The 26,498-nt window shown below is 49.4% G+C and overlaps 1 protein-coding gene across 4 annotated transcripts in view; it reads left to right on the top strand.

The window, feature by feature from the left end:
* MTOR (mechanistic target of rapamycin kinase) overlaps positions 1–26,498 on the top strand; it is a 124,478-nt gene that overhangs the window by 96,443 nt on the left and 1,537 nt on the right. Inside the window, exons 35-57 of one of the 4 annotated variants that reach the window (XM_021684040.1) lie at positions 952–1,077; positions 1,175–1,306; positions 4,876–4,991; positions 5,953–6,070; positions 8,300–8,551; positions 9,212–9,312; positions 10,412–10,508; positions 10,772–10,870; positions 11,150–11,272; positions 11,387–11,569; positions 11,979–12,113; positions 12,531–12,705; positions 13,971–14,106; positions 14,697–14,844; positions 15,694–15,816; positions 16,988–17,070; positions 18,666–18,738; positions 19,519–19,593; positions 19,983–20,118; positions 20,786–20,851; positions 23,406–23,486; positions 23,765–23,845; positions 26,362–26,423. In XM_021684040.1, the coding sequence (XP_021539715.1) occupies positions 952–1,077; positions 1,175–1,306; positions 4,876–4,991; positions 5,953–6,070; positions 8,300–8,551; positions 9,212–9,312; positions 10,412–10,508; positions 10,772–10,870; positions 11,150–11,272; positions 11,387–11,569; positions 11,979–12,113; positions 12,531–12,705; positions 13,971–14,106; positions 14,697–14,844; positions 15,694–15,816; positions 16,988–17,070; positions 18,666–18,738; positions 19,519–19,593; positions 19,983–20,118; positions 20,786–20,851; positions 23,406–23,486; positions 23,765–23,845; positions 26,362–26,423 (2,721 nt within the window). Of the gene's footprint in view, positions 1–951; positions 1,078–1,174; positions 1,307–4,875; positions 4,992–5,952; positions 6,071–8,299; positions 8,552–9,211; positions 9,313–10,411; positions 10,509–10,771; positions 10,871–11,149; positions 11,273–11,386; positions 11,570–11,978; positions 12,114–12,530; positions 12,706–13,970; positions 14,107–14,696; positions 14,845–15,693; positions 15,817–16,987; positions 17,071–18,665; positions 18,739–19,518; positions 19,594–19,982; positions 20,119–20,785; positions 20,852–23,405; positions 23,487–23,764; positions 23,846–26,317; positions 26,424–26,498 lie in introns of those variants that run through there. The other 3 variants (XM_021684042.2, XM_021684043.2, XM_021684044.1) reach the window with 3 other exon arrangements.

Here is a 26,498-nt window from a genome sequence, read left to right as displayed (position 1 = left end):
TATTTATTTGACAGAGAGAGAGCACAAGTAAGCAGAGTGGTAGACAGAGGGAGAAGGAGAAGCAGGCTCCTCACCAAGCAGGGAGCCCGATGCGGGGCTCAATCCCAGGACCCTGGGATCACGACCTAAGCCGAAGGCAGAACCTTAACGACTGAGCTACCCAGGTGCCCCAAGACTTTATTTTTAAGTAATCTCTACACCCAACTTGGGGCTCGAACTCACATTCTTGGATCAAGAGTCACACGCCCTACCAACTGAATCAGCCAGGCTCCCCTGTATGATACATTTGAAGTTGGATTTGTCAGTGATTGTCTTCTTCAGCCAGAGAAGCTGAAGCAAAATAATCAAAGTTAAAAATGCACTATTGGGGTGCCTGGGTGGCTCAGTCAGTTAAGCGTCTGCTTTCGGCTCAGGTCACGATCCCGGAGTTCCAGGATCAAGCCCCATATCTGGCTCCCTGCTCAACGAGGAGTCTGTCTCTCCCTCTGCCTCTCACCCCACTGGTGCTCCTCTCTCTTTCTCACTCTCTCTCCCTCTCTCTCAAATAAATAAATACAATCCGTTATGAAAAAAGAAGACTGGCTTTAAAAAAAAAAATGCATTTACAATCCAGAAAAGAAATTTCAGTAGTTTAATTCATGTCGCCCTCATCATAGCCCTATGAAGTTGGTACTATCTTTACTCCCATTTTAGTGGTTAAGTAACGTGTGCGGTGTCCCACAGATGGGAAGCTGCAGGGCCAGGACTCAAGGACCAGAGCCTATACTCTCCTGATCCTCAGATTTTGAGAGGTTCCTAAGAAGTGTTTTTCTTCACAGTACCCTTCACTTGAGAAAGTTGAGGTTGTAAAAATGAATGTCTTTGTTGATTCAAGGCAGGTTTTGCTGTTGCTTGTTGGGGATTAAAGCTATAGCGGAGGACATGCCTAATTCTCACTCCTGAATGTTCCAGGGCTGCCAGCGTATTGTGGAGGACTGGCAGAAAATCCTGATGGTGCGGTCACTCGTGGTCAGCCCTCATGAGGACATGAGGACCTGGCTCAAGTATGCCAGTCTCTGTGGGAAGAGTGGCAGGCTGGTGAGTAACCCCCACCGTAGGGTGGGGTGGGAGGCTGAGGAGGGAAAGGCGCTCCCAGTCCCATTCTGTTTACCACGCGACCTCTCTTGTTTTTGAGGCCCTTGCTCATAAAACCTTAGTGTTGCTCCTGGGAGTTGATCCATCTCGGCAACTTGACCATCCTCTGCCAACAGTTCACCCTCAAGTGACCTACGCCTACATGAAAAACATGTGGAAGAGTGCTCGCAAGGTCTGTATCTGAATCCATCCAGCAGTAGACCATGTTTCTCCGGAATGCTCACTAACCGGCCTCTCACTGCCTTGGGGCCCAGAAGGAAACAGCCTCCAAACCACCATGTCAGGGAGTCTGCTCCTGTTAGGAAACTATTTGGCCTGATTTCAGAAGTGACTCGTATTCGAGGGCCTACACGTGTACCATTGACCGAACTCTTGAGTGTAGTCACAGTTGTATTTATCAGCAGACGGAGTATGCTGGAACATAGAAAGGGCACAATTTCTGGCCTCCTCACCACCCCCCCACCCCCGCCTCCCAAGAGAAAGTGGGCTTTTCAGTACCCAAAAGGCAGCCATATCTGTGAAAACATAGACTGGAAATTTCATAAGACCAGTCGGGTTTTTCAGACTTTTCGTCTCCTTTCCAATCATCAGTTGGGATTCAGAAGCAGCAACACCCAGAGTGTCATGCTGAATCCAGTAGGGAGCGTCTTCTTAGAGCCAGCGTAGAATTCCTCTTCCTTTATTTACAGACAGGGTCCTTCCTCAGACAGGGAAATATGTGTGGCTCCTGGTGGGGGTTTTGGTTTTCTTTTTTGAAACGATCTCCCTGGATGATGGTGATGATTAGCAAAAAGTTGGCCCTGGAGGTAAAATCAGCCCCTGCTCTGGCTCTTCATCCCCCTTACCAAACAGAGGGAGCGTCCCAGCTCTCCTCTTCTCCCCATCGTGGTCCCCACGCGGGGCCTGCTGGGAAAAAGGAGTGCAGAGCGACCACTGCAGCCGAGGCTGTGGAAGGCACACTTAAGGAAATCCGGGACCGTGTCTAGAAATTGACTTCTTTTTGGGTGGTTGACTGTGACTGCGAAAGTCAACCAGAGTGGGATCGGGAACCCTGCACCCCAGCGCTGGGTCTTCAACGGGGTTCGCGTCAATAGGATCGGCCTGAGCTCCATTCTCTACGTGTGTCATTTGGGGGTTTTGTTTTCTTTTTGTTGTTTTGGGGGGTTTGGTTTGGTTTTGTTGTAAGTCTCTGCGAACTTCCCGGGCCAGAGCACTCCTGATTCAAAGCCTGACCTTCCTCCAGGCAAATGAGAAAAACAGGAGGTGCTGGATCTGAGTGTAGTCTGGTTTCCTTCCTGTGTACAGCATCCAAGTGTTTGAACATCGTGCCGAAGGGAGGCAGCAGGAGCCTCTTGGCTAATGTCTCAACCAGGGAGTGACTTCTTTCAACATATGACCACAGCCCAACCTCTCCACACGTTATGGCCTCTTCTTAGGAGCCCAGATTCCAATGGGAGGCCATGAAATGACAGGCATTAGAAATTTAGAAACCTCTTTCAGGTCAGGTGCTTGAACTTCAAGCCCAGAGCTAGAGATGTTACATCTTTTCAGGAGTCACTTAAAGAGAACCAACTACGTAATAATAATCGTGCTACTGAGCAAGTCCCTTTTCCTCTCTGGGCTTTACTTTCCTCCACTACAAATAATTCAGTAAAGTGATTGTATTCTGCCTTGCATAAGGCAGGTGAGAGAGTTTGAGAAAAGCAGAGCCTGCTCTGCAGGAAGGCGTCAGGCAGAAGGTGTTATGTCCCGTGTTTTCCTAGACGAGCCACTCTCCAGAATCTAGAGACAGGTGGGTCCTTCTGTGAAATCTCACTAAGCTGAGGACATCGATCTTGCCCACCAGCCAGGAGTAGGACGTGCAGCTGAAACTCTGGGCACAAGAGAAGCCCCTTCCTCTGAGCAGCCAGTCCTTCATCTGTAAGAGAGAAAGAATCCGTTTTTCCATCCTTGCTTTCTGGAGGTGGAGAAAAGAGGGTATTTTAATAGAACACTTTGAATTCCTTGAAAGTAAGTGGCCTCCATGCCACAGAATAGAAGGATACAGATTCTCCCATGCTGGATAAATTTACTTAATACTGAGCTTCAAATCCAAACTACTACGCAGTCTTCCCCGGTTTGGGCAGTTTATTTTTGATTCAGTGCCTGATTGAGTCTCCTGAAAGGAATCTACACTGTGTGTCTGGACTGCCAGCAACACGGAGCGTGCGGGCTCCGAATAGCCCTGGCGTCAGAGCTCCTGCTTCAGCCCTTACATGCTTGACGGACACACTCGGCGCACCGGCTTAGCCATCCCCCATCTCGTGGTTGATCTTTCCAGTGCTGCCTCTCAGTTCTTTGTTTCCTTCTTAATCAGTTTTAAGTCTGCTCAGTGCAGTTCTCATAGAGGAAAAACTAAAGGAACATTTATCACTTCTCAGGTGCGGACTGCTAGTGTCATTCATTTTTTAAAGCCAGGGTGAGTAATGGAACCCCGTGAAGGCAGCTGTCTGAGGGGGACAGGTGTCTTGTTACCTGTCGGAACATCTGTGTGTCTGCCCTGTCCCCATGCGTGGATTAGCTGCCTGATAAATCGTTTGTCATGTCATTCTGGCTCTGGGGGGAGCCCTGTCTGTTGATGCCAATTAATTCCTTCCATTGAAAGGTATCTGAGGTTGGGCCTGGCCCCCAAGCCAGGGAGTTGTATTTTCCTTCAAGACCATCACTACTGACACATTTCAGTTTCTAAAAAAAAAATGGAAGGAGACCATTCTGACCTTATTTATTGGAAGCGTTGATTTTTTTTCCCCCGTCTTCTGCAGCAAAGAATGTGTTGCCTCTTTTCCACTCTCTCACATACCGTTTCCCCTCCCCATGTTGGTGGATTTACATCCCACCCTTTTTTCCATTGGAGCTTTTCATGTTTGTATGCTCTGTCTCCACCCGTGAGGCCCTTTAAAAATAGTGTGGATCCCATTAATCAAGATGCTGGTGGGAGTGGACATGTGGGCTTCTACAGATGGCTGGTACCTTATTCCCAGATCTCTGACTCTGCGTGTCTGCCCTTCCCTGTTCACCTCCCTGTTCCTAACCCAAGTGCCTCGGCTCACTTTGTATCAAGTCCCGTGGTGTAAATAGATGGAATGGGTTGAGGGTGCTGTGACGGTTTCACTCCTAAGCCACCCCGTTCACCTAGATGTCTGCTCAGCCAGTGTCTTCCCGCTATTTCCTTGGATGGATGGATGAGGGGCTTCACCCCATCTCTGTGTTCTTATTTGGGTACTGAGGGTTCTGTCGGATTTTTAAAACTATTAGTTTGGGCTCTGCTGGAGTGTCCAAGGTACCGTAGAGTTCTCAACAAGTACTAAAGTTTTACGGGCCCGGAACAATCCCCCAGAAGCCTGGCTTCCCCCGGGGCAATATGTTGACAGCGAAGTAAGCAGTTGTTTCACATTTCTTCCTAAGGATTGTTATTTCGGGGTAACCAGGCAAGTAGCTTTTCCGAGGCTTCTCAAAATAGCAGTACAGTTAGCCAAGGAGAGCTGAGACTTGAGTTGGAAAAGTATGAGTCTTCTTGAAAAGCCCAACCATCTCCCAGCGTCTTGCCCTGGCCCCCTGTCCTAGGGGACCCTCGCCCTGTGCTCCAGGGTGCTCTCCTGGGACAGGGGGGTCGGCTCGAGGGCTCATGAGATGAACGGGGGTTTCTGTCCCGCGAGGCCAGGCTGAATGGCAAGCGGCTCCCCCTGCTTTTGTCCGGTACAGATTGATGCCTTCCAGCACATGCAACACTTCGTGCAGACCATGCAGCAGCAGGCCCAGCACGCCATCGCCACCGAGGACCAGCAGCACAAGCAAGAGCTGCACAAGCTCATGGCCCGGTGAGGTGTCCCCGCTGGCCGGGGCCAGCTGTGCTCCAGTCCCCCCAGTGCTAGCAGCCTCCGCGGCATGGCGGGAATGCTCAGAACTCCCTGGGCAGCGAGCTGCTGACACCGCCTTTTGCAGTAGGAACCCCAGGCAGCCATCGAATCGTGCTGCGCCAGAGCCCCTGCTGCTGTTTGCCCAGGATTCAGCCCCAGAGCATCCATGTGCTGTTGTCCTCCCGGTGTCTGGCTTGAGAGTCAGACCCCCTTGTCTGCAAATGCCAGCTATGCTGCTGCTTCGATGTGCAACTTTAGATGAGTTACTTAACCGCTCTGTGCCTCAGTTTCCTCATCGTATAAAAGGGGGATGATGAGAGCTCCTATTTGTTAGGGCGGTAGAAGGCGGTATGAGGGTTAATAGAACAAACACATCAACCGTTTAGAGCAGTACCTGGAAGAGACTAGCAATCAGTAAGTATTGGTTGTTAATATTATCATGATAAATATGATCTATTATAAATGACGTATGTCATTATAATATATATGATGCATGATATAATGTATTGATATGCATCTATTATTAAAAATGGAGGGGAGAAAGGAGAAATGAGGGGAAGCCGGTAGCAATCAATAGGAAAAGTTACTCAGCAGCCGACACCCTCCCAAAACTGAAGTTGGTGTGGGTAGGTCCATGCAGACCTACCCCGTACCAGGTCCTGGTTGATGCTAGCATTGAAACACAGGTCAAGGAGAAGAAATGATACATTCAAAACGCGGCCCTAACGCCCATTTTTTTCCTTCTGGGTGGTTGAGAATCCTGGTGCTTGAAAAGCCCAACCTCACGTTGCTTCCTGGGAGCAAGCATAAGCATCAAGGGAGGCTTTCCTGCTCCGCGGACAGAATGGGCTGTTCTCCTTGTTGGGCGGGTGGGGAGCTAGCACGCGGGGGTAGCAACGTGGGCTTGTTGCTCTGTCTCCAGGTGTTTCCTGAAGCTCGGGGAGTGGCAGCTGAACCTGCAGGGCATCAACGAGAGCACCATCCCCAAGGTGCTGCAGTACTGCAGTGCGGCCACAGAGCACGACCGCGGCTGGTACAAGGTAACTCTGGGCCGCGGGCTCCCCAGGCGCGCCGCCTGCGGTGGGAGCCCAGCGCCTCAGCCCTGCTGGCCCGCACGCCAGGAGCCAGGCTGCCAGAGGCACCTTACGAGCTTCATTGTACAGAAAGATTGATAGAGTCTTTTTTTCTTTTTTTTTTTTGAGAAACACTTTATCACACCATTATTGCGTATGTGGCACGGGGGAATGCTTGTTGTCTTACAGACTCGTAGCTGATTGTTTTCCTACGAGCATCTGGACGCACCGTCAGTCTCTGGAACTTTATCTTCCCTTGGGTCATCTGTTCCTTCCCGGCTTCTTCCTGATTTCCATCCCTGCCTGCTCCTCATCTAAGAACTTCACTTTCTCTGTTTTTATTGGAAAGCTCTGGGTAACATCCTGTTATGACATAGGAAACTTTTCAGGAAGATAAACAGAATTAGAAAATGTATCAAAGATGCGGTTGGCTGCTAGAGGAGGGATTTGGGGAAGAACACATCTTTGATGAGAGCACATAGCCTTAGTTTTTAGGTCTTCCCTGAGGGACCTACCTCCTGGGAATAGCTGCTTGGTACAGCAAACGTCATCGATTTTATTTCCAGCATTTCCTTAACTTGCTAATACTTTGTGAATTAATCCCTCTGAGATCAAAACATATATCTGAAGACACAGAAGCATCTACAGTAAAAATCTTATCCTGATTGAAGCATGCTTCATTCTGATCTGAAAAATGCCCGTTTCGTGATAGCAGCAATAATTACTCTATCTAGGACAGCTTCAGTTCCATCCAATAAAACCCTGGATTAGCTGGAACCTTACCAATTGGAAGTGTCTCTTAACCAGATTACTTTTCTTCACTCAAATTTTAGAAAAGAAACAAATCACGAGGAAAAAAAAAACTGGTTCCTGGAATTTTAAGTTTTTCTTTGTATGGCTCCTTTTGGGTTTATGCTGTCTTACTGTAGTGGTGTGGTCCTGTGTGTGTGCAGAGACTATTTCTGTCTTGCTCACCACGTCCCCTGGCTCAATGCCTGGCACGGAGTGGGTAAAGAAGAGCCGTTGAATAAATGAAAGGTGTGGGGAAACAGCCTGGGTCATTGCAGAATTGTGACTCATCAAATAAAGGTCAATTATGATCAACCTACTCTGCTTAGGTAGAAAAATGGACACTTTTATATTAAAGAAAGGTTTTTAGCAAGGAATGCTAAAGGAATTTGCCGATGATCCAGAAAGTATATCCAGCGGAGTATTTAGTGTCCTGCCATCAGTGCAAACTTAGGAGGCCCCAAATCAAAGTGTGCCTCATGCTGTCTGCACAAGACAGTGCTGCACCAGAGGTCACCGCAGCTTGAAACTGCAGAGCATGGATAGTTCCTCCTTTACCAAAAGAAGCACCAAAGGCTTCTCCCAGTGAACGGTCATTGGGCACTGGCTCTCTGACAGGGCACACCCGGGCCGGATGGGAGAGCTGGACAGATGTGCTCCCTTTCCCACTGACCTAGGGCCTGGTTAAGACTTTTACCATCACTCCCCTACACCTGTGCTCCTATAAATAGTGTTTCATATATGGCTGCCAAAGGAATCCTTAAAATCTAGAATGAAATGGGATCTCCTCGGCCTAATACGTTAGCCTGTCCACAATCTGACCCTGCCCTTTGCTAACCTTCCCCCTCACCGCCCTCCATCACGGACTACGCTCCAGTCGGATCTGTTTCTTTGTTTCTTGTGAACCGCCCTGTGCTGGCCACCCTGCATCTTCGTCCCTGCCCTCCCCAGGCCGGGAAGTCCCTGCTGCTGTGCTCTTATCCCCACCTTGCCCATCAAAGGCTTCCCTTCAGTCCCTACCCCAGAAACCTCCCCTCTACGAAGCCTTCCCTGACCCTGGCTGTCCGTTGTACGTCTCGTTGCCCCCTCACATCTGCCTGTCCTCAGGTTGCTGGGCCCTCCACCAGACCGGAAGGCCCCTGAGACAAGGACCTGGCTTGCTCCTCTTCGGGTGCCCCCCTCCCCCCCAGCCCTCACCACAGTCCTGTTACAGTAAGGGCACCACAAAATGAAGGAATCAGGCTGAATCTGGTAAAAGGCCCCATTCCTGAGTGTTTCGGTGAAGTTTTGCTCTGCTGGCCACTGAGAAGAAAGGGCAGTCCCAGTGCTGCTCCTCAGCTTTGGCCTCACGCTCCTCTAAGGCCTTGGCACTCGAGCTTCCTCATCCTCGACTCTCGCCCCACCCAGGCCTGGCACGCGTGGGCAGTGATGAACTTCGAAGCTGTGCTGCACTACAAGCATCAGAACCAAGCCCGGGACGAGAAGAAGAAGCTGCGGCACACCAGCGGGGCCAACATCACCAGCACGACCACGGCCGCCACCACAGCGGCCACGGCCACGGCCACCGCCACCAGCACCGAGGGCAGCAACAGCGAGAGCGAGGCCGAGAGCACCGAGAACAGCCCCACCCCGTCTCCTCTGCAGAAGAAGGTCACTGAGGTACCCTTCCCTTCCTCCCCCAGCGAGGACTGAGCCCGGCACCAGGCGCTCTGAGGAGTGAGATGGTGGGGCCGCTGAGGAACCTGGGCTTCACTCTGAAGGGCCGGAGGAACCTAGACGGTGTGGCTTGTCAGCCAGCATTGTTCAAGACGGTGCTTTTGTGCATGTGTTTGTATTTGAGGCGCTGCTTTGGCCCCCACGCTGAAGACTGAGTTTCTGGTCATTCTTCCCACGGGAATGAGCTCATCCCCTTAAAGCCCGCGCCTGTGTGTGTGGGTGGCCGTGCACATCTGCGGGTCCGCTTGAGGACAGAGGCCGGCGGGATCCGTCCTCTGCCTTTTCCTCCCCCCACCCCGCCTCCCTCCGGCTGTCCTTTCGGAGTGCTCCAGGTTGGCTAGCAGGCCCAGGGGGCGGCGTGTTCAGTCTCGGCCCCCTCCCCCTGCCACCGTTAGCCCAAGATGATAGTGATTGTGACACAGTTGGCATTTCCTGAGTGCTTGCTGTGTGCCAGGTACTAATGCAGAGGCTTCTCACGCATTAACTGATTTAACCTCATAACCTCTCTTTGAGGCGGTGGTACTATCAGTATGCTGTGAGGCCCCTTTTACAGATGAGAAAACTAAGGCAAGAGTGCCCATTAACATGCGTGTGTTCCAACAGGATTTGTCCAAAACCCTCTTGATGTACACCGTCCCTGCCGTCCAGGGCTTCTTCCGTTCCATCTCCTTGTCACGAGGCAACAACCTCCAGGACACCCTGAGGTATCAGAGAAGGGCAGGGCCCCTGGTAGGCTGTGTGTGCAGCAGGACACAGAATCACTCGTGATGTCCTCTTCGCCTTCCCCACCGTGATGAGTATATCCAAGAGTAATGGCTGACCAGCCTCCACCGGCCAAGACTGAGGAGGAGGCTTGGCCTGAGAATGCTCCGTGCGCGCTCTGTCATGAAGGGAAGAAGCGTATCTGTTTGTGGCAGTAGTGCTGAAATCCCCTCAGCTTTTTTTTTTTTTTTAAGATTTTTATTTATTCGAGAGAGAGTGAGCAAGAGAGAGAGAAGGAACAGGGGGAGAGGCAGGCAGAGGGAGAAGCAGGCTCCCCACTGAGCAGGGAGCCCGACATGGGGCTCGATCCCAGGATCCTGAGATCAAGACCTGAGCCAAAGGCAGATGCTTAACCGACTGAGCCACCCAGGAGCCTCCCCTCAGCTTTGAGAGGCCACTTAGAGAGTCCGAAACAAATGACACAGACCGGCCAGTCCAGAGGCTATGGGTGACGGGGACAGCTGAGTCCTACATTTACCCTGTTGCCACTGGTCTCCAGGTGACTTTGTATGTGCAAAGATTATGCATACGTTGTCCCTGGGCTCATCTGTTAGATTTCTGAGCTTAGACCATGCTGAACCCTCTACATTATCTGAAACAAAATAATGGTTCACTTGGGATGCCCCTCCTTGTGTTGAGCCAAGTATTAACGACCATCACCAACCACCCTTCCCAGGTGGTCCCCGAGACCAGACACTGGAGAACCACTGATTTGAGGCCCTGCCAATCATTTTTTTTTTTAAGAGTTACTTATTTTAGAGAAAGAGAAAGTGTGAACCAGGGGGAGGAGGGGCAGAGGGAGAGAGAGAGAATCCTCAAGCAGACTCCTGCTGAGCACAGAGCCCGATGTGGGGCCCGATCCCAGGACCCTGAGAGCATGACCTGAGCCAAAATCAAGAGTCAGACAAAACTGACAGAACCACCCAGGCGCCCCTTTGCCAATTATTCTTTTCTCAAGAGTCTTAAAGATTTAAAAAAAAAAAAAAAAGATAAAAATTTGGAAACTCAATTTTCTGTGATCTTCTCATTCTTCTTCTCCAGAGTCCTCACCTTATGGTTTGACTATGGTCACTGGCCAGATGTAAATGAAGCCTTAGTGGAGGGGGTGAAAGCGATCCAGATTGACACTTGGTTACAGGTAAGGCCGGCTCAGGTCTCACTCCTGCTCTGTCTCCTCCTGGGATCATGCGGTGTTCAGTGAACAGTGGTAAAGAAGGGGGGATCGGTCCCAAGGTCAAGACTCCGTATTTTCTTTAGTTTCTCCCAGAGAACTGAAGGGAATGAACCGTTTTAGAGCTTACCAGCATCTACCACAAGTTTCAAGAGCTGGTCATTGCCCAGAAGAATAACTAGTTGTTTTCACATCTCACGCGCTGCATATGGTATCTGTCTGAATACCAGGTTATACCACAGCTCATCGCAAGAATCGATACGCCTAGGCCCTTGGTGGGCCGCCTCATTCACCAGCTTCTCACAGACATTGGCCGGTACCACCCCCAGGTATGTGGCACCCTGGCAGTTTCTCCTCGAGCAGCTGACCTTCTGATCTGGGTCTCAGCTTTTCCGAAAGCTGCTCTAGAGATGCAAGTGCAGGAACTGGGAGCCAGGCATCCCATCTCTCCAGCTGGCAGGCCCAGGCCCAGGGGCCATCCTGAAGAAGAGAGCCCCCCACCCGCCCCAAGATTGAGTGGTGGACTCAAATGAGTGTCAGCAGCATCCTCTGTGTCTCTCTTATCTTCCTGAAAGAGTTTGCAAGTGTTCCTTCCGTGTCTGCCTCAGGCCCTCATCTACCCCCTGACCGTGGCCTCTAAGTCCACTACGACGGCCCGCCACAATGCAGCCAACAAGATTCTGAAGAACATGTGTGAGCACAGTAACACCCTGGTCCAGCAGGCCATGATGGTGAGTCTTCCTCACAACGGTGCTGCTGGCAAGAGGACCTCCTGTTTCTCCAAGACAGGCCTTTCTGAGGTTAGCTCATCCTTGGCACTTCTGTCTTTCCCCTCTTTGGTCCAGGTGAGCGAGGAGCTAATCCGCGTGGCCATCCTCTGGCACGAGATGTGGCACGAAGGCCTAGAAGAAGCGTCTCGTTTGTACTTCGGGGAGAGGAACGTGAAAGGCATGTTTGAGGTGCTGGAGCCCCTGCATGCTATGATGGAACGGGGCCCCCAGACTCTGAAGGAAACATCTTTTAATCAGGTATGGGATAAGAAAGCACGGCTTGGCATGACCCAAAGCCATTACCAGACCCCTTTCTCTCTGGCTTCCCTGCTGACTTGAATAAAATGTACTCTGACGGAGGTCACAGAATATAAAAACATCAGCAATTTAATTGTCACTAACTTATAAGAACCCTCCCAAAGCTTTAACTGGAAAACCACGAGATCCTTCCTGAGCTCATGCCTCTCCTTACTTTGCCCATAAGCCGTCCTGAGACTGGGGCCTCCAGGACCGGGCCTCCATGCTGTCCTTGCTAAGCCTTGCGAAGGCCCAGAGCCGTCCACCCGTCAACGTGCGGCCAAGCAGTTGTGCTGTCTGCTTGGGGGTTCAGCCTGCGGCTTAGTCCACACCTTGACGACTCGCGTACTTCCCCTGGTTCCCCGCTCAGGCATATGGTCGAGACTTAATGGAGGCCCAAGAGTGGTGCAGGAAGTACATGAAATCCGGGAACGTCAAGGACCTCACCCAAGCCTGGGACCTCTATTATCACGTGTTCAGACGAATCTCTAAGCAGCTGCCTCAGGTAGGATCTTCAGGTTCTAGCAGCATTAACTGTCATTGTCCCTTATGTTTTCTTTTTTTTTTAAAAGATTTTATTTATTTATTTGAGAGAGAGAGAATGAGAGACAGAGAGCACGAGAGGGAGGAGGGTCAGAGGGAGAAGCAGACCCCCCGCCGAGCAGGGAGCCCGACGCGGGACTCGATCCCGGGACTCCAGGATCATGACCTGAGCCGAAGGCAGTCGCTCAACCGACTGAGCCACCCAGGCGCCCCATCCCTTATGTTTTCTTAACACTAACTCTAAAGCGTCTGGTTTCACTTCTATCTGCAGACTCTAGGACAAGTCATTGCTATTAGCCATCTCTTGAAAAATACCTAAATTGCATTTAAATTCCTCCCTGGAGGCGGAAAGCTAACCCCTTTGGTAATTTATTCACAGCTCACCTCCTTAGAACTGCAGTATGTTTCCCCCAAACTTCTGATGTGCCGGGACCTTGAATTGGCTGTGCCAGGAACGTATGACCCCAACCAGCCGATCATCCGCATTCAGTCCATAGCGCCGTCCCTGCAGGTCATCACCTCCAAACAGAGGCCCCGGAAGCTGACGCTCATGGGTAAGGACCCATGTGCTTCTGCCACCTCCCCTTTTCTGAAATCACTGCTTGCCATTCACACCACTGATCTTTCCATGTGGCATCTTTCCCATGTTTATGGAGAGAGAAATAGAGCACCAGCGGGGTTCCCATTACATCCTCCTCAGGACTCCTAGTTTGTTCATACCGTCGCGATGCTTACGTGAAGCCTAACCGCCCTGCAGTAGAATATGCGGAGGGAACTGTAAAGGTGTGCAGCGTGGCCAGGTGGGGGTGGCAGGCAGCTGCAGGGGACTGACAGGGCCGACAAAGGGGCATCCGGATGCAGGTGTGGTAGGTGACAAGCAGAGCTGAAGAAAGGGCTCCTGGGCTCTCGAATGTTCTCTTTCACCATCACGGTCTCTCTCTTTGGGAAATGACTGTGTAAAAGGAACAAACTGAAGGGGAAATGAGTTCTCACAGTGAGCTCTGTGACCTATTAAGGTAGGTAGTTGTGGGAGGCCTGGATGCTCTGGTGGCCCTTCGAGTGTTCTCACCTTTAATATGGCTCTTGCTTTTTAAATGCAGTAGTTATTCACCAGCACCAGTTCATTGTGGTTCCCAGGTGATCATCTCTCCGTGGGCTGGTGTCTCTTGATACTAAAACATGGGTCAGTCAGGCTCTCCACAGTATTTCATTAGAGACTTGAAAGAAGGACCTATTTCCTTCTGTGAGCAGAGTTAAGAGAGCCAACAGTGAGAAGCTATCACTCACCCCCACCCTCCAGACCCGAAAGGGCAAGGAGCCCATCGAGAGCGCATAACCCCGAAAGAGAGGCCATTCACCAGAAGCTGTAGCCCAGGTGGAGGGACACTGGAAAATTCTAGAACTGGAGCCTGGCCGTTGTCAGGGGCAAACCCTTTGGCCCTCTGACTTCCCTCCTGCCAGTGCCCCCATTGGCCAAGCCCAACTGGGACCCCAGGTGATGTAGTCTCTAGGGGTCAGGTTTCACAGGCCCGAGCAAGACAGAGAAGGCCAGAGAGTGGGTTGTGAGGGAACATACAGAATGACCATCTCTGTGCAGAATCATTCCTGATCTTCGAAGACGGAGCTGATTTTAATTTTATTTATTTGTAATTTGACCAACATTTCATTGGGGGCCATCAAAAGCAGGGCCATTCTTTTCATCAGTTCTAGGGTACTTTTCGTGTCTGTGTGGAAGTGTGACTGGGTGGGGTACACGTAGTCTCTGGGGGCTCGGGAATACAGGGCTGGTCTGTGCTAACTGCTCCCACCATTTCTACAGGCAGCAACGGGCATGAGTTTGTTTTCCTCCTGAAGGGCCACGAAGACCTGCGGCAGGACGAGCGAGTGATGCAGCTCTTTGGCCTGGTGAACACCCTTCTGGCCAATGACCCAACGTCTCTTCGCAAGAACCTCAGGTATTCAGGACATGGTGCGGGGGGCGGGGGGGTGGCGGGGCACAGCAGCGATTTGACTGGTCTTCTAGGGTTTCCTTACATCCCTCCCATGTGGTCGTGTCTCTTCATGAAATCGGTTGTAGACCTATGTATCTGACAGGAAGTCACTAGTAGCCAAGGTGTCAAAGACAACAAGAATTGTCCATACTTTTAGCGAACTTTCAAGGGAAATGCCTGTGACAACCACCAGAGGGTCCAGAATGGAACGGCCCGTGGCCATTAGACTAGGGATGCTGCACATCTGGTGTGTTTTACCTTCCCTGTCCACCCTGCTCTCTTCCTCGTCTTTCTGTTAAGAACATGGATATTAAGTTGGAGGTTGTTTTTGGCTTGGAAACAGTCCTGGGCTGCTCCCCGACAGCAGTGAGTTTGTCAGGCAGGTTGAGGAGGCTGGTGGTGCTTTCCCGCCAGCCCCGGCCATCTTCGTGCACACCTGACAGCAGCCCTGTGCGGGGGGGCGCCATTCAGCCCGCGTGCATGTGTTGTGAGGGGCTCAGAGGTGCACTCTGGTTACCGTCTGATAACCAACCCTGCTTTCCCGGGGGTGCCAGCATCCAGAGATACGCCGTCATCCCCTTATCCACCAACTCGGGCCTCATCGGCTGGGTCCCGCACTGTGACACGCTGCACGCCCTCATCCGGGACTACAGAGAGAAAAAGAAGATCCTTCTCAACATCGAGCATCGCATCATGTTGCGGGTATGTGATGAGGCTGCCAAACCCAGTGCTTGAATGTCTTGACGTAACTCGCAAGTTGGGAAATCTCTACAAAGCTGCTCTTCTCGTTCTTCTGTGTATGTACATCACTGAAAAATCTATTTGGGAGAATTCTCTACTGAAGAAGTTTTCATGAAGTGAGTCCTAAAGCAGATTACCTCTAAGAAACAGGACCCTAAAGCCCAGAAATTAGGTGTTCAGCATTCTAGGTGAGACTGCACAGTATTGTTTATCAGGCAGCGTGTATTGACCGAACACCTGATGTATACGGGGCACTGGCCACATGGGGAAATGATGTTAGTAGAGATGCAAGTAATAAGAAGGAGAGTTGTGAGGCACCTGGGTGGCTCAGTTGGTTAAGCGACTGCCTTCGGCTCAAGTCATGATCCCAGGGTCCTGGGATCCAGCCCTGTGTCGGGCTCCCTGCTCCTCGGGGAGCCTCCTTCTCCCTCTCCCTCTGCCTGCAGCTCCCCCTGCTTGTGCTCTCTCTCTCTATCAAATAAATAAATAAAATCTTAGAAAAGAAAAGAAAAGAAAGAAAGATTTGTTTGTTACCCAGAACCTCGATGGCTCCAGTGCTCTCTTTGCCACCAGTAGGCTTGAACTCGGGTGGGACCTGATGTTTCACCCTTAGGCCTGGCAGTTCCCGTGGTCATCAGGTCCCGTTGGCCATACCCTTTTTTTCTCTTTTGTACTGTTCTTCCTTCCTTTTCCTTTGGGCTGGGGTGGTGAGATCAGAACCCAGCTCTGCCTGGACCCAGAGTCTTATTTCCTCCTGGGTTGAAGCTGCCAGTCCGGGGCTGCTCTCAGAACGGTTGTGTCCTGATGCAGATGGCTCCAGACTACGATCACCTGACGCTGATGCAGAAGGTGGAGGTGTTTGAGCACGCCGTCAATAACACAGCCGGTGATGACCTGTCCAAGCTGCTGTGGCTGAAAAGCCCCAGCTCCGAGGTACGACTCTCTGGGCTCCTCGTGCGCGCCTCTGCCCTCTGGCCCACGCACTCGTACCGGGGCTGGCTTTCTTGTTTGTTCGCGTGCACCTGGTGGACTCGTCTTTGTGACGAGCAGCTATAGATTATGTACTGTCTTTTATAACAGAAATTAAGTGGGCGAGCTGTGCAGTTTAGCAGATATAGATTTAGTGATTTAATGTTTCTCCCGTTTCTTACAATAGTATTTGAGTTGTGTTTATGTTAAGGATACTAAATCTTTTTCATACATGTAAGAAATTTCCTGCTTATTTGGTTTTTAAATTTTTGTTATGGTATGTTTCTTGGTTTGGGATTTTGGGGTTTTTTTTGATATATAGACATTTTTTAAAAGTTAGAAGTTGCCAGATTTTTGATCCTTTTCTTTGAAGTTTCTCCCTTTGGCTTTATATTTGGAAAGGCCTTCTCCACCTCAAGATATGTATCTTTCTACATTCATTTCCTTGTACTGATTATAAAGTTTGTTTTTCCATTTAAATCCTCAACCCAATTCAGAATTTAAGATTTAAATTTTATTTTTTTGAGATGGTTAGCCAACATCACAGTATTTACCGAATAATCCATCTTTTCTCTACTATTTAAGAGAGTCCATTTTTATGATACAAAAAATTTTTCTATGCCATTGGATTTCTTTCTGGGGCTTCTGTTTTATTTCATTGATCTCTCTAAAGTGTATTTCTCTTCAAGTACCACACTGTTAACACAACTATTAATAAAAAGTCTCTTCTCATTGGCTATTTTAATTTTTTCTTCTTCCAGATAAATTTTGGGATCATTTTGTCACGGTCCCCCAAAAAAAGTGCTACTGAATTTTGAGTGGAATTACATTAAATGTATCAAATAATTTGGGAGGTTATTACATTTTAATGGTCTTGAATGGGTACTTGCATTCACTCAGGTCTTTATGTTCCTAAGCAAAGGTTAATTCTTTTTTATTCATCTAGGTTCTATACATCTCTAAGTTTATTCCAAGCATGGTTTGCCGTTGTTACAATTATAAATGAGGTCTTTATTCCATTTTATGTTATTAACTAGTTACTGATGGAACATAAGAAGACAACTGATTGAGGTATAATTATGTTGAAGCTAGTTAGCTTCCAGAGCCTCGGTTCATGTGCGCTCCTCTGTTCCAGGTGTGGTTTGACCGAAGAACCAACTACACCCGCTCTTTAGCAGTCATGTCCATGGTTGGGTATATTTTGGGCCTGGGAGATAGGTGAGTAAATTGATTTTGTTTTTGTAGTCTTTTTCTATATTGTACCTTTTTTTTTTTTTAAAGATTTTATTTATTTGACAGAGAGAGAGACAGCCAGAGAGGGAACACAAGCAGGGGGAGTGGGAGAGGGAGAAGCAGGCTTCCCGCAGAGCAGGGAGCCTGATGCGGGGCTTGATCCCAGAACCCTGGGATCATGACCTGAGCTGAAGGCAGACGCTTAACGACTGAGCCACCCAGGCGCCCCTATATTGTACCTTTCTTAAACAGTTTCCTTTCATTTTCCAGTAATATTTATGACCATTTGGTAAAAAATTGTATTTTGTACCTGTAGGTCTTGTTTGCAGCACCAGCCTTAGTCCCTGTTTATTATCCATGCAACAGAACAGCCCAGCAAACTAGAACCTAGTTCTTGGGTACTACTTTCTCCATAGGCTGGTTAAATATGTTAAAAACCATATATAGGGGTGCCTGGCTAGCTCATTCAATAGAGCATGTGATTCTTGATCTTGGAGTTGTGGGTTCAAGCTCCACATTGGGTGTAGAGTTTACTTTTTTAAAAAAGGGGGCGCCTGGGTAGCTCAGTTGGTTAAGCCTCTGCCTTCAGCTCAGGTCATGATCCCAGCGTCCTGGGATCGAGCCCCGAGTTGGGCTCCTTGCTCAGTGGAGAGCCTGCTTCTCCCTCTGCCTGCAGCTCCCCCTGCTTGTGCTCGCTCTCTCTCGGTATCTCTCTCTCTCTCTCTCTCTCTCTCTCTGTGTCAAATGAATAAATAAAATTTTTTTAAATAAAATAAATAACAATTTTAAAAATATGATGGATTTTACTGATTCAGTAACCATCAGTCACCACTGTGCTGAGATAAATAATTCTATTTCTGTAATTGAAACTAACCACAGTAGATCCTTCTGATATTTCTGCATAATGAATTTTATCCACATGTATTGACTGAAAAAGTAGCTTAGGAATATTCAGAAATTGACTGTCTGGAAGTCTTCGAAAAACTAGTTCCTTGGTGTCAACTCTTTCTCCTGGGATCATGTCTCGTGCAATTGAGAGTAAAAATAATTTTTTCCCACAAAAATAATGAATTCTCATTTTTAAAAAGAGCCAGGAGAATTCCTGGTGACAAAAGCCAGATGACCCTTCCTAGTCTGGGGGCTCAGGAGATGGGACCCCGTGATGGGTGCTGAAGGGTAAAGATAGAGCCTCGTCACTCTGAGACGCCGGCACCGCCAGACAGGATTCATCTTGTGACCGAAGACCTCAAGAATGCAACTTGTGATTTCACACTGATCCATCTTCGTTTCGGACCTGGAGCAGGGATCAGCAAACTTTCTCTGTAAAGGGCCAGATAAGAAATAATTTAGGCTTTGCTGGCCATATGATATCTCACAGCCTCTCATGTCTGCTTGTGGCACAGAATCAGCCTGAGACGGGACATGGCAAATTGGCAGGGTTGTGTCCAGAAAAACTGTGTTTGCAGAGTCAGGTGGGGGCTGGCTTTGGCCTGTGGACAGGGCCCGGAATATCCCATCCTTGTTGATTTGTCCGTCTGTGCTGCTCTAGTGGCCGTTCCATGGTCTCTTCTGTTTCTCAGACACCCATCCAACCTAATGCTGGACCGGCTGAGTGGGAAGATCCTGCACATCGACTTTGGGGACTGCTTTGAGGTGAGCACGTGTTCCAGAACCCCACGTAAAGCTTACCTTTCCAGATGACCACCTTTCCGCCTCTGACCATTCAGGCAAACTTAAGCTCAAAATGCATTATCTTGATCGCTGCCTCTCCTACCAAAGCAATAGGAAGTCAAACTAAGAAGTGAAGCCCGTGCTCATTGATACTTGCTGTAACTGGACTCTAACCCTTTTGAGGCAAGGGCCACTGTTCACACACCCTCTGACTCAGGAATCTTCATCCTGAATTGGCCTGCTGGTCAAAGGCTGGTGTGATGCACACTTGTCCTTTTTCTTTGTTCCCTCTATCCCTTTGTGTGTGTGTGTGTGTGTGTGTGTGTCTTTTTAGTTATCTTTTTTTTTTTTTTTTTTAAGATTTATTTATTTATTTGACAGACACAGTGGGAGAGAGAACACAAGCAGGGGGAGTGGGAGAGGGAGAAGCAGGCTTCCTGCAGAGCAGGGAGCCCGACTCGGGGCTCGATCCCAGGACCCTGGGACCATGACCTGAGCCGAAGGCAGACGCTTAACGACTGAGCCACCCAGGCGCCCCTTTAGTTATCTTTTAAAAGCCCTGTAATAAGTTCCCTCACTAAACTAAAGCTACTTCATTTCTATGCCCTAATTGAAATCAATGCAAAGAAAAGCTACCTGTTTTTGCCTGGCTTTAGCTAAAGAAAACCATCTAGCCTGGAAAATAAATAAATAAAATAAAATACAAAAGAAAAAAAACAATCTAGCCATTGGACTTGGTTTTTCTCTTTTATTTCCCCCTAGGTTGCTATGACCAGGGAGAAGTTCCCAGAGAAGATTCCATTTAGACTGACAAGAATGCTGACCAATGCTATGGAGGTGAGTGGGTCTTGGGAACAAGCTGCTCTGGAATGGGACCAACATAGTCAAGACCGCCTCTGCGCACAGACTGGCTTGTTCGGTCTCATCAGTTCCCCAGAATGCCTGGGTTGGTTCTGTGGTTGTTTCCTGATATTTTCCATTGTGTTAGAAATGATCGACCTTGGAGAGGGTCTCACCATGCTTCGCATCAGACCTTGTGTCATATGAATCACAGGCCTGACCTGAGCCCTTGCTCTGAACACATTCCCAGCCTGATACATCAGTAATGGCCTGTGTCTGCTTCCTAAGTTCGGGTGACAGACCCTCTCGACTCGCTTCTGTCCTGAGGCCTTCAGGGGCGGGGCCGGGGCTGGTGACTTCTGTGATGAGTGGCTCTGGTCCTGCAGGTTACTGGTCTGGATGGCAACTACAGGATCACATGCCACACGGTGATGGAGGTGCTTCGGGAACACAAGGACAGTGTCATGGCCGTGCTGGAAGCCTTTGTCTACGACCCTTTGCTCAACTGGAGGCTGATGGACAGTGAGTTAATGCAGTTGCCGGGAGCTGGAGCCAGCACCCTCCAAACTGGGAACATCGGACACGTTGCATTCCACTAACCTTGCCCCCTGCCAGCCCAGAGCCTGAGCTCTATTACTGGGCTGTTGGGTTATGTTTTCACAGAGCTGTTCCAGTGGCTGGAAATGAATTTCAAGTACTTTTTCTTATTAGCTAAAACAAAAAACACCAGTTATCAATTTAAATATTAACTAAAATACTTTCAGGGTAAACCCTGGTGATGCTTGTCTGTTCGGATTTCATACAGAGTAGCAAGCTGGAATCTTGACAGGAGACATAAGCGCCTGTGATCTAGGGCAGCTGCATCTCTGTCTCCCCTTTGCTCCTCCTCCTTGGAAGGGGGTGACCGACCCCGGTGTCTCACCCACACCGATCAGTCCCACTCTCACCTTCTGTTATCTGATCCACAGCGTCTAAATTCAGCTCAGCAACACAGAGTGGCCCACAGGATTGCATACCCATGCTGACACCCCCTGCGTCCTGAGTGATCCATCCTGGGCTCTCTCTGAGGGACTTTAGCTTTCAGTAAAAAATTGTATTTTTATGGTTGTAAGAAAATACCATATCAACCAAGTTTCTTTCAAGTCAGAGTTTGAAGCCCTTTATATCCTCTCTTTGTTTCTTTCCCTAGCAAATACCAAAGGCAACAAGCGGTCCCGAACAAGGACAGATTCCTACTCTGCTGGCCAGTCAGTAGGTGGGTCCATCCCCTGGGAGACTGCAGCTTCTGTTTCCTTTTGTCCAGAGTGTGTCTTAAACAGGGAGAGCTTTGTGACTGCCATTAGGAAGCACAGCGGAGGCGGTAACAGATGCCCGGAAGCATGTTTTCTAAAGGCTCTGACCAGTGATAGAGTCCCGCAGCAATTCTGGCCCTGCTAAAACAGTGTCTAATGGGCACTTAGTTAACTTCAGAAAGTTGGTCTGGAAATATTTACTGAGCATAAGTTTTTTGTTTTTTGTTTTTTGTTTTTAAAGATTTTGTTTATTTTTATTTATTTGACAGAGAGAGAGAAACAGCATGAGAGGGGAGAGGGTCAGAGGGAGAAGCAGGCTCCCCGCTGAGCCGGGAGCCCGATGTGGGACTCAATCCCAGGACTCCGGGATCATGACCTGAGCCGAAGGCAGTCGCTTAACAAACTGAGCCACCCAGGCGCCCAGTTTTTTGGGTTTTTTTGTTTTTTATTTCATGCTTCTCAGGATGGAGTGGGTACCTAAGGCTCAGGAATTTCTATCCAAGCTTAATCTATAAAAACACATTTAGGGGACCCCTGGGTGGCTCAATCGGTTAAGCGTCTGCCTTTGGCTCAGGTCACGATCCCGGGGTCCCGCTTCGGGCTCCTTGCTCAGTGGGGAGCCTGCTTCTTCCTCTGCCGCTCCCCCTGCTTGTGCTCTCTCTCTCTCCTCTCTTTCTCTGACAAATAAATAAATAAAATCTTTAAAACAAAAACAAAAATACACAATTAAAAGCATGTCTGAATATTAGCCAGTATTTTGTATGCCCTTTAGTGGTGTCTGGACTGGGATAATTATTAGCTGTATCACATGGTCCTAGAGCCTTGTTAATAGCTCAGGAATAGGAGGATGGAAGCAGTAGAAGCGTATTTACGTTGCCGGCTGAGGAGCCGGGAAGCCACAGGAAACACTTTCCAAGAGTGCGTCCACAGAATAGAGTCCCAGGAAGATAATGCCCCTCCGAGAGCCAGAACAGGGTTTGTATATGGAACCTCTGAAAGGTCTTAGAGTAAAGCTGTTTAACTTTATTTCACACACAACCCCCTTGCCCCCCTCCCCAGCCCACTCCTTTTCCCTCATAACATCTAACAACATAGTTCACACCTTGGAAATAACTGTTGGGGTGTAAAAAAGTAGATATTCTCTACAGACGTTTATGGAACATGTGCAACTAGTTGCTTAGCTAAGCCAAATAATGTTTAAGGGTGCAAAAAGAATGTGACATACAGAGATTACCATGGAGAAGCACAGAATCACGTTATAGAATCGACCAAACTGTATAGCCTATGAACTATTTTTTTTTTAAGATTTTATTTATTCATTAGAGAGAGCACAGCAGGGGGGAGACAGAGGGAGAGAGAGAAGCAGACTCGCCGTTGAGCTGGGAGCCCGACGTGGGGCTTGATCCCAGAACCTGGAGATCATGACCTAAGCCGAAGGCAGACGTTTAACCATCTGAGCCACCCAGGTGCCCCTAGCCTATGAACTATTAAGAGAACAGTAAAGTCCACTGTATGATCCAGCAGCTCACAGTTGGGTTTGGAGGAGAGGCCGTGGGGCTGAGAGAAAGGAGGTACCGCTCTGAACGGCAATCGTTAAGGAAGTTCCTGGGTTGGCTGGATTTAAGCTGGCCTTCCTGGGTGGGTGGGAAGGAAGAAGGTGTTTTGGGCAGGAAATTGAGGTGCCAGGTTATGGTCCAGTCTGTGAACAGGTGTGGACTCTAGCCTGGACACCATGACAGGATTTGTGAATGATGTCTGAATTACTCATGGTGTCTGGGGTACCTTGTGCGGGTGACTGGTCTCATCCAGTATGTGAGTAAGTAAGTGAGACTTAACAGGTTTCATTCTCAGGGTCCACCTCTTTAGTACGTTAGTGGGTGACTCCTCTCTGCTGTCTAGGGCTTGCCAAGGGGAACTGGAACAGCTGGTTCTGTTGGCCCCACATGGTTCTGGCTAGACCTGGCTGGTTCTCTGTGGCTTAAAAGTTAAGTTCCAAGTGGTCATTCATAAAAGTATTATCATCCCTGGCTTCATTTTGAAGGCCTGTGGTGTACAAGAGCACTGTGTAAATAACTTCATACTTCTGCTTCTAGACTCTTCTCTCCTGAAGGCCACAATCAGTGGAGGATGACTGTAAGCCTGAGGACTCTCTCTGCCCAGAAAGGATGTATAAATTCCTCCAAAGAATGAATAGCACTTTGGTCATGGGTGTGACCCACTGAAAGCTAGTGCTCTTTATATTATCATCAGTTGTTTTGACAAGTTTTGTCACCAGGGATTCATTCACGCTCCTGTTCTCTATGTCAGAACATTTTATAAATGCCGTTTGCTTGAAAATTCATGCTTTGGAGATGTAAAATCTTTTAAACACATAGTGACCATTCTTCATCTCCTTTCCCCTCAGAGGTAGCAGTGAGTGTTCAAGGGAATATAGTGTGTAAAGAAGTAGAGCTAACGCTTGCAACAGTGGTTTCTTGGTCTTGGAATTTTCTGCCAGTCGATTTTTTTTCCTCCTAGAAATTTTGGACGGTGTGGAACTTGGGGAACCTGCCCATAAGAAAACAGGGACCACAGTGCCAGAATCTATTCATTCTTTCAGTAAGTCTGACCTCTGAGGAATCGCACCAATGACTAGCTCATTAAGAACATAGCAGCTGTGCTGTACCACGAGAGGGGTCGGTAAGGTAAAGCAACAAGCCCGCCTTTGAGCAGACAAGGGCCTATGAATATCTCATTCTATTCTGAAGACAAAGATAGACACAGAGGAAGAATTACTCAACACTTCCAAAAGTGAATATTTGAGAAAAACAGGGGCATCCATTGAACCTGTTATGACGATCCCATCTTATTGTTATTTCTACTCTTGTGTATTCCAGTTGGAGACGGTTTGGTGAAACCAGAGGCCCTAAATAAGAAAGCTATTCAAATTATTAACAGGGTTCGAGACAAGCTCACTGGTGAGTGTGTATGTGTTTACTTAAAAGGAACATAAAGTCTTAAGAGATTTTTCTCCCCTTGAGTGGGAGGTCGGCCCCTTTCCAGCGGTGTTGGTGCCTAAACTTTTTTTTTATTTTTTTTTATTTATTTTTTTTAAAGATTTTATTTATTTATTTGAGAGAGAGAATGAGATAGAGAGAGCATGAGAGCGGGGAGGGTCAGGGGGAGAAGCAGACTCCCTGCTGAGCAGGGAGCCCGATGTGGAACTCGATCCCAGGACTCCAGGATCATGACCTGAGCAGAAGGCAGTCGCTTAACCAACTGAGCCACCCAGGCGCCCGTGGTGCCTAAACTTTGACTCTGCAGCTAACTGGAGGGTCTCTGAGGCTATCAGTTGAGGACCCTCTCTGATTCTCTAATGACCATTAAACTCACTCTAAGTAATGTTAATCTCATTTTACCAGACAGGGGTGAGTAAAGTTCATTTGGTTCCAAGTTCAGGAAAGTTTTTCTTATCATCATGGCTTGATATTGGAACAGACCTGACCACTCTGATCCTTTGCCTTCCTGCACTTCGGGGACTGTTATGGAGTGGAGAGCATGGAAGGAGAGAAATGCATACCTTTGAAAGCAAGACATGTCCTATAGACCAGATGGTGTGACAGGAGGTGGGAGTCAAGGGGCTCGAAGACCCCAGCTCCACCACACCCTATGTGAGCCCTGGGCCTCTCTGTTCATCTGGAAGAATGCCTCTCTCAAAAGGCAGTGAGGCTCAAATGAGACATGGGATGCCAGGCCTCAGCATTGGGGCCTGGCACAGAAGTGTTGAAGTCAAGTTGTATTTATTTGTTGAGCACCTATAAGCCCTGGATGCTGACGAAACGGCTGGTAGGAGCCGACAGATTGCCTGCCCTCATGGAGTCGGCATCTAAAGGGGGCCGTATTAGGTGCAAGAAAGGGCTTGGGCTGTGATGCTAGTCACAAGGGAATTTAAGTGCCCGGAGTTCCAGGAAAGCTTCCCTGGGAAACAACCCTTGAGCTAAAATCTGAAGGAGGACATAATTAGAGGCAGAGTGTTCCAGGTAACGGAAACAGCACATGCAAGGGCCCTGTGGTGGGAGGGAATCTGGCAAGAAAAATGGTCTAAACGCAGACAAGTCTGACTGCCACAGAGAGTGATGGGAGGCGCACAGACGCAGAGTGCACACACTCTGAGCGGGCCGGGGCGGGACCATACAGTGCCTTACACTTTCATCCTCCGTCCTAAGGGCAATGGGAAGGCTCTGAGGGCTTGGAGGGGGAGCAGGGAGGCAGGAGGGGCCCAGTGGGTTTGCACTGGGGAATCCTCCCTGCTCTGGCCATGGAGGCTGTGTGGAGGGAGGAAGCTGCTGCTGAATTTGCGGCTGGACAGTTGACTAGACTAGGGAGGTGGCCCCCAGATCTTCAGGAGGTAAAATGCGAAGGATGATGAGGAGGCATGAGGGACAGCAGGCACCAAGGACAGCTCCAAGTCCCTGGCAGCCTTCTGAGAGTGAAGAGCCTGGCAGCCAGACCGAAGGGGTTGAAGAGAAGGTGAAGTGAGAGAGGGAAGTGAGGCAGAGGAGGCAAGTTTCAAACTTGTGAGAAGCTCGGCTGCATGGGGAAGGGGGTGGGGGCTGGCTGCAGTAGGGTTAGTGCGCGAGAGCCTTTTGTTCTTCAGTGCACAAAGGGAATGAGTTTATAGAAGTTTGAAGAAGGAGTGAGAGGAGGGTAGGTGACCGTGTAAAGCACCCTAGGAAGCGGGAGGAGGTGGGATCCGAGCGCAGGTGAACTTAGCCTTCAGCGGGAGGAGGGACAGCTCCCGAGGGTCGCAGCAGCACCACCGAAGAGGGAGCTCCTGTGGAACAGATCCAGCTCCTCGAGCACTGCCTCACACCTCAGGGGTCCAGAATGATGAGCTCAGTGAATGGATGAACTTGTCAAGTAGGAGCCGAGGGCGGGTGCTGACGGTGAGAAGCCAGCAGGGAAGCTTGGACACGGCGTTGGTGGGGGTGGGCAGGGGAGGACAGGAAATGGCCCTTGTGCCAAAGAGGCTTCATCAGCTGGCCATGAGTGCCTGTTCCGGGCTGAAATGATGGGTTTGTGATGGAAGCAAGCTTCCCTATGGGAGGAAAGGCCCAACCATGGAGGTTATAGGACTGAAACCGAGCACAGTTTCTCATCCACTTGCCTGATGATTGCAATAGATGAAGGAATCTCTGCAAACCCAGCGGCCAGCTCTTCGACACTCCTGAGCTCAGCCAACTGCAGGCCTTTCCCCTCTTTGAACCAAGTCTCTTAGGAGGAGACTGGTGTGTATTCAAGTCACATGGAGGTGAATTTAAAAACCCGGCTGCCATGTAGCCTTCATACTCTCAGACAAGGAGAAACTGAGCAGGGCTGCACAGACAGGCCAGCCGAACCAGGGGCAGGGACGGAGTGGTGCAGGACTGTGTGTGTTTCTCCTGTCCTAGGTCGGGACTTTTCTCATGACGAAACCCTGGATGTCCCGACACAGGTGGAGCTGCTCATCAAACAAGCCACGTCACACGAGAACCTCTGTCAGTGCTATATCGGCTGGTGAGCGTCTGTGGGAGGCGCGGTGCACGGACATGCACACAGGGCCCCACCCCGTGCCCCAGTCCCGCTGTGGCA

The sequence above is a fragment of the Neomonachus schauinslandi genome, chromosome 4 (assembly GCF_002201575.2).
Source record: "Neomonachus schauinslandi chromosome 4, ASM220157v2, whole genome shotgun sequence".
NCBI classification, from domain to species: domain Eukaryota; kingdom Metazoa; phylum Chordata; class Mammalia; order Carnivora; family Phocidae; genus Neomonachus; species Neomonachus schauinslandi.
Note: the sequence above shows the minus strand (reverse complement) of the source record. Positions and strands in the feature narration are given on the sequence as shown.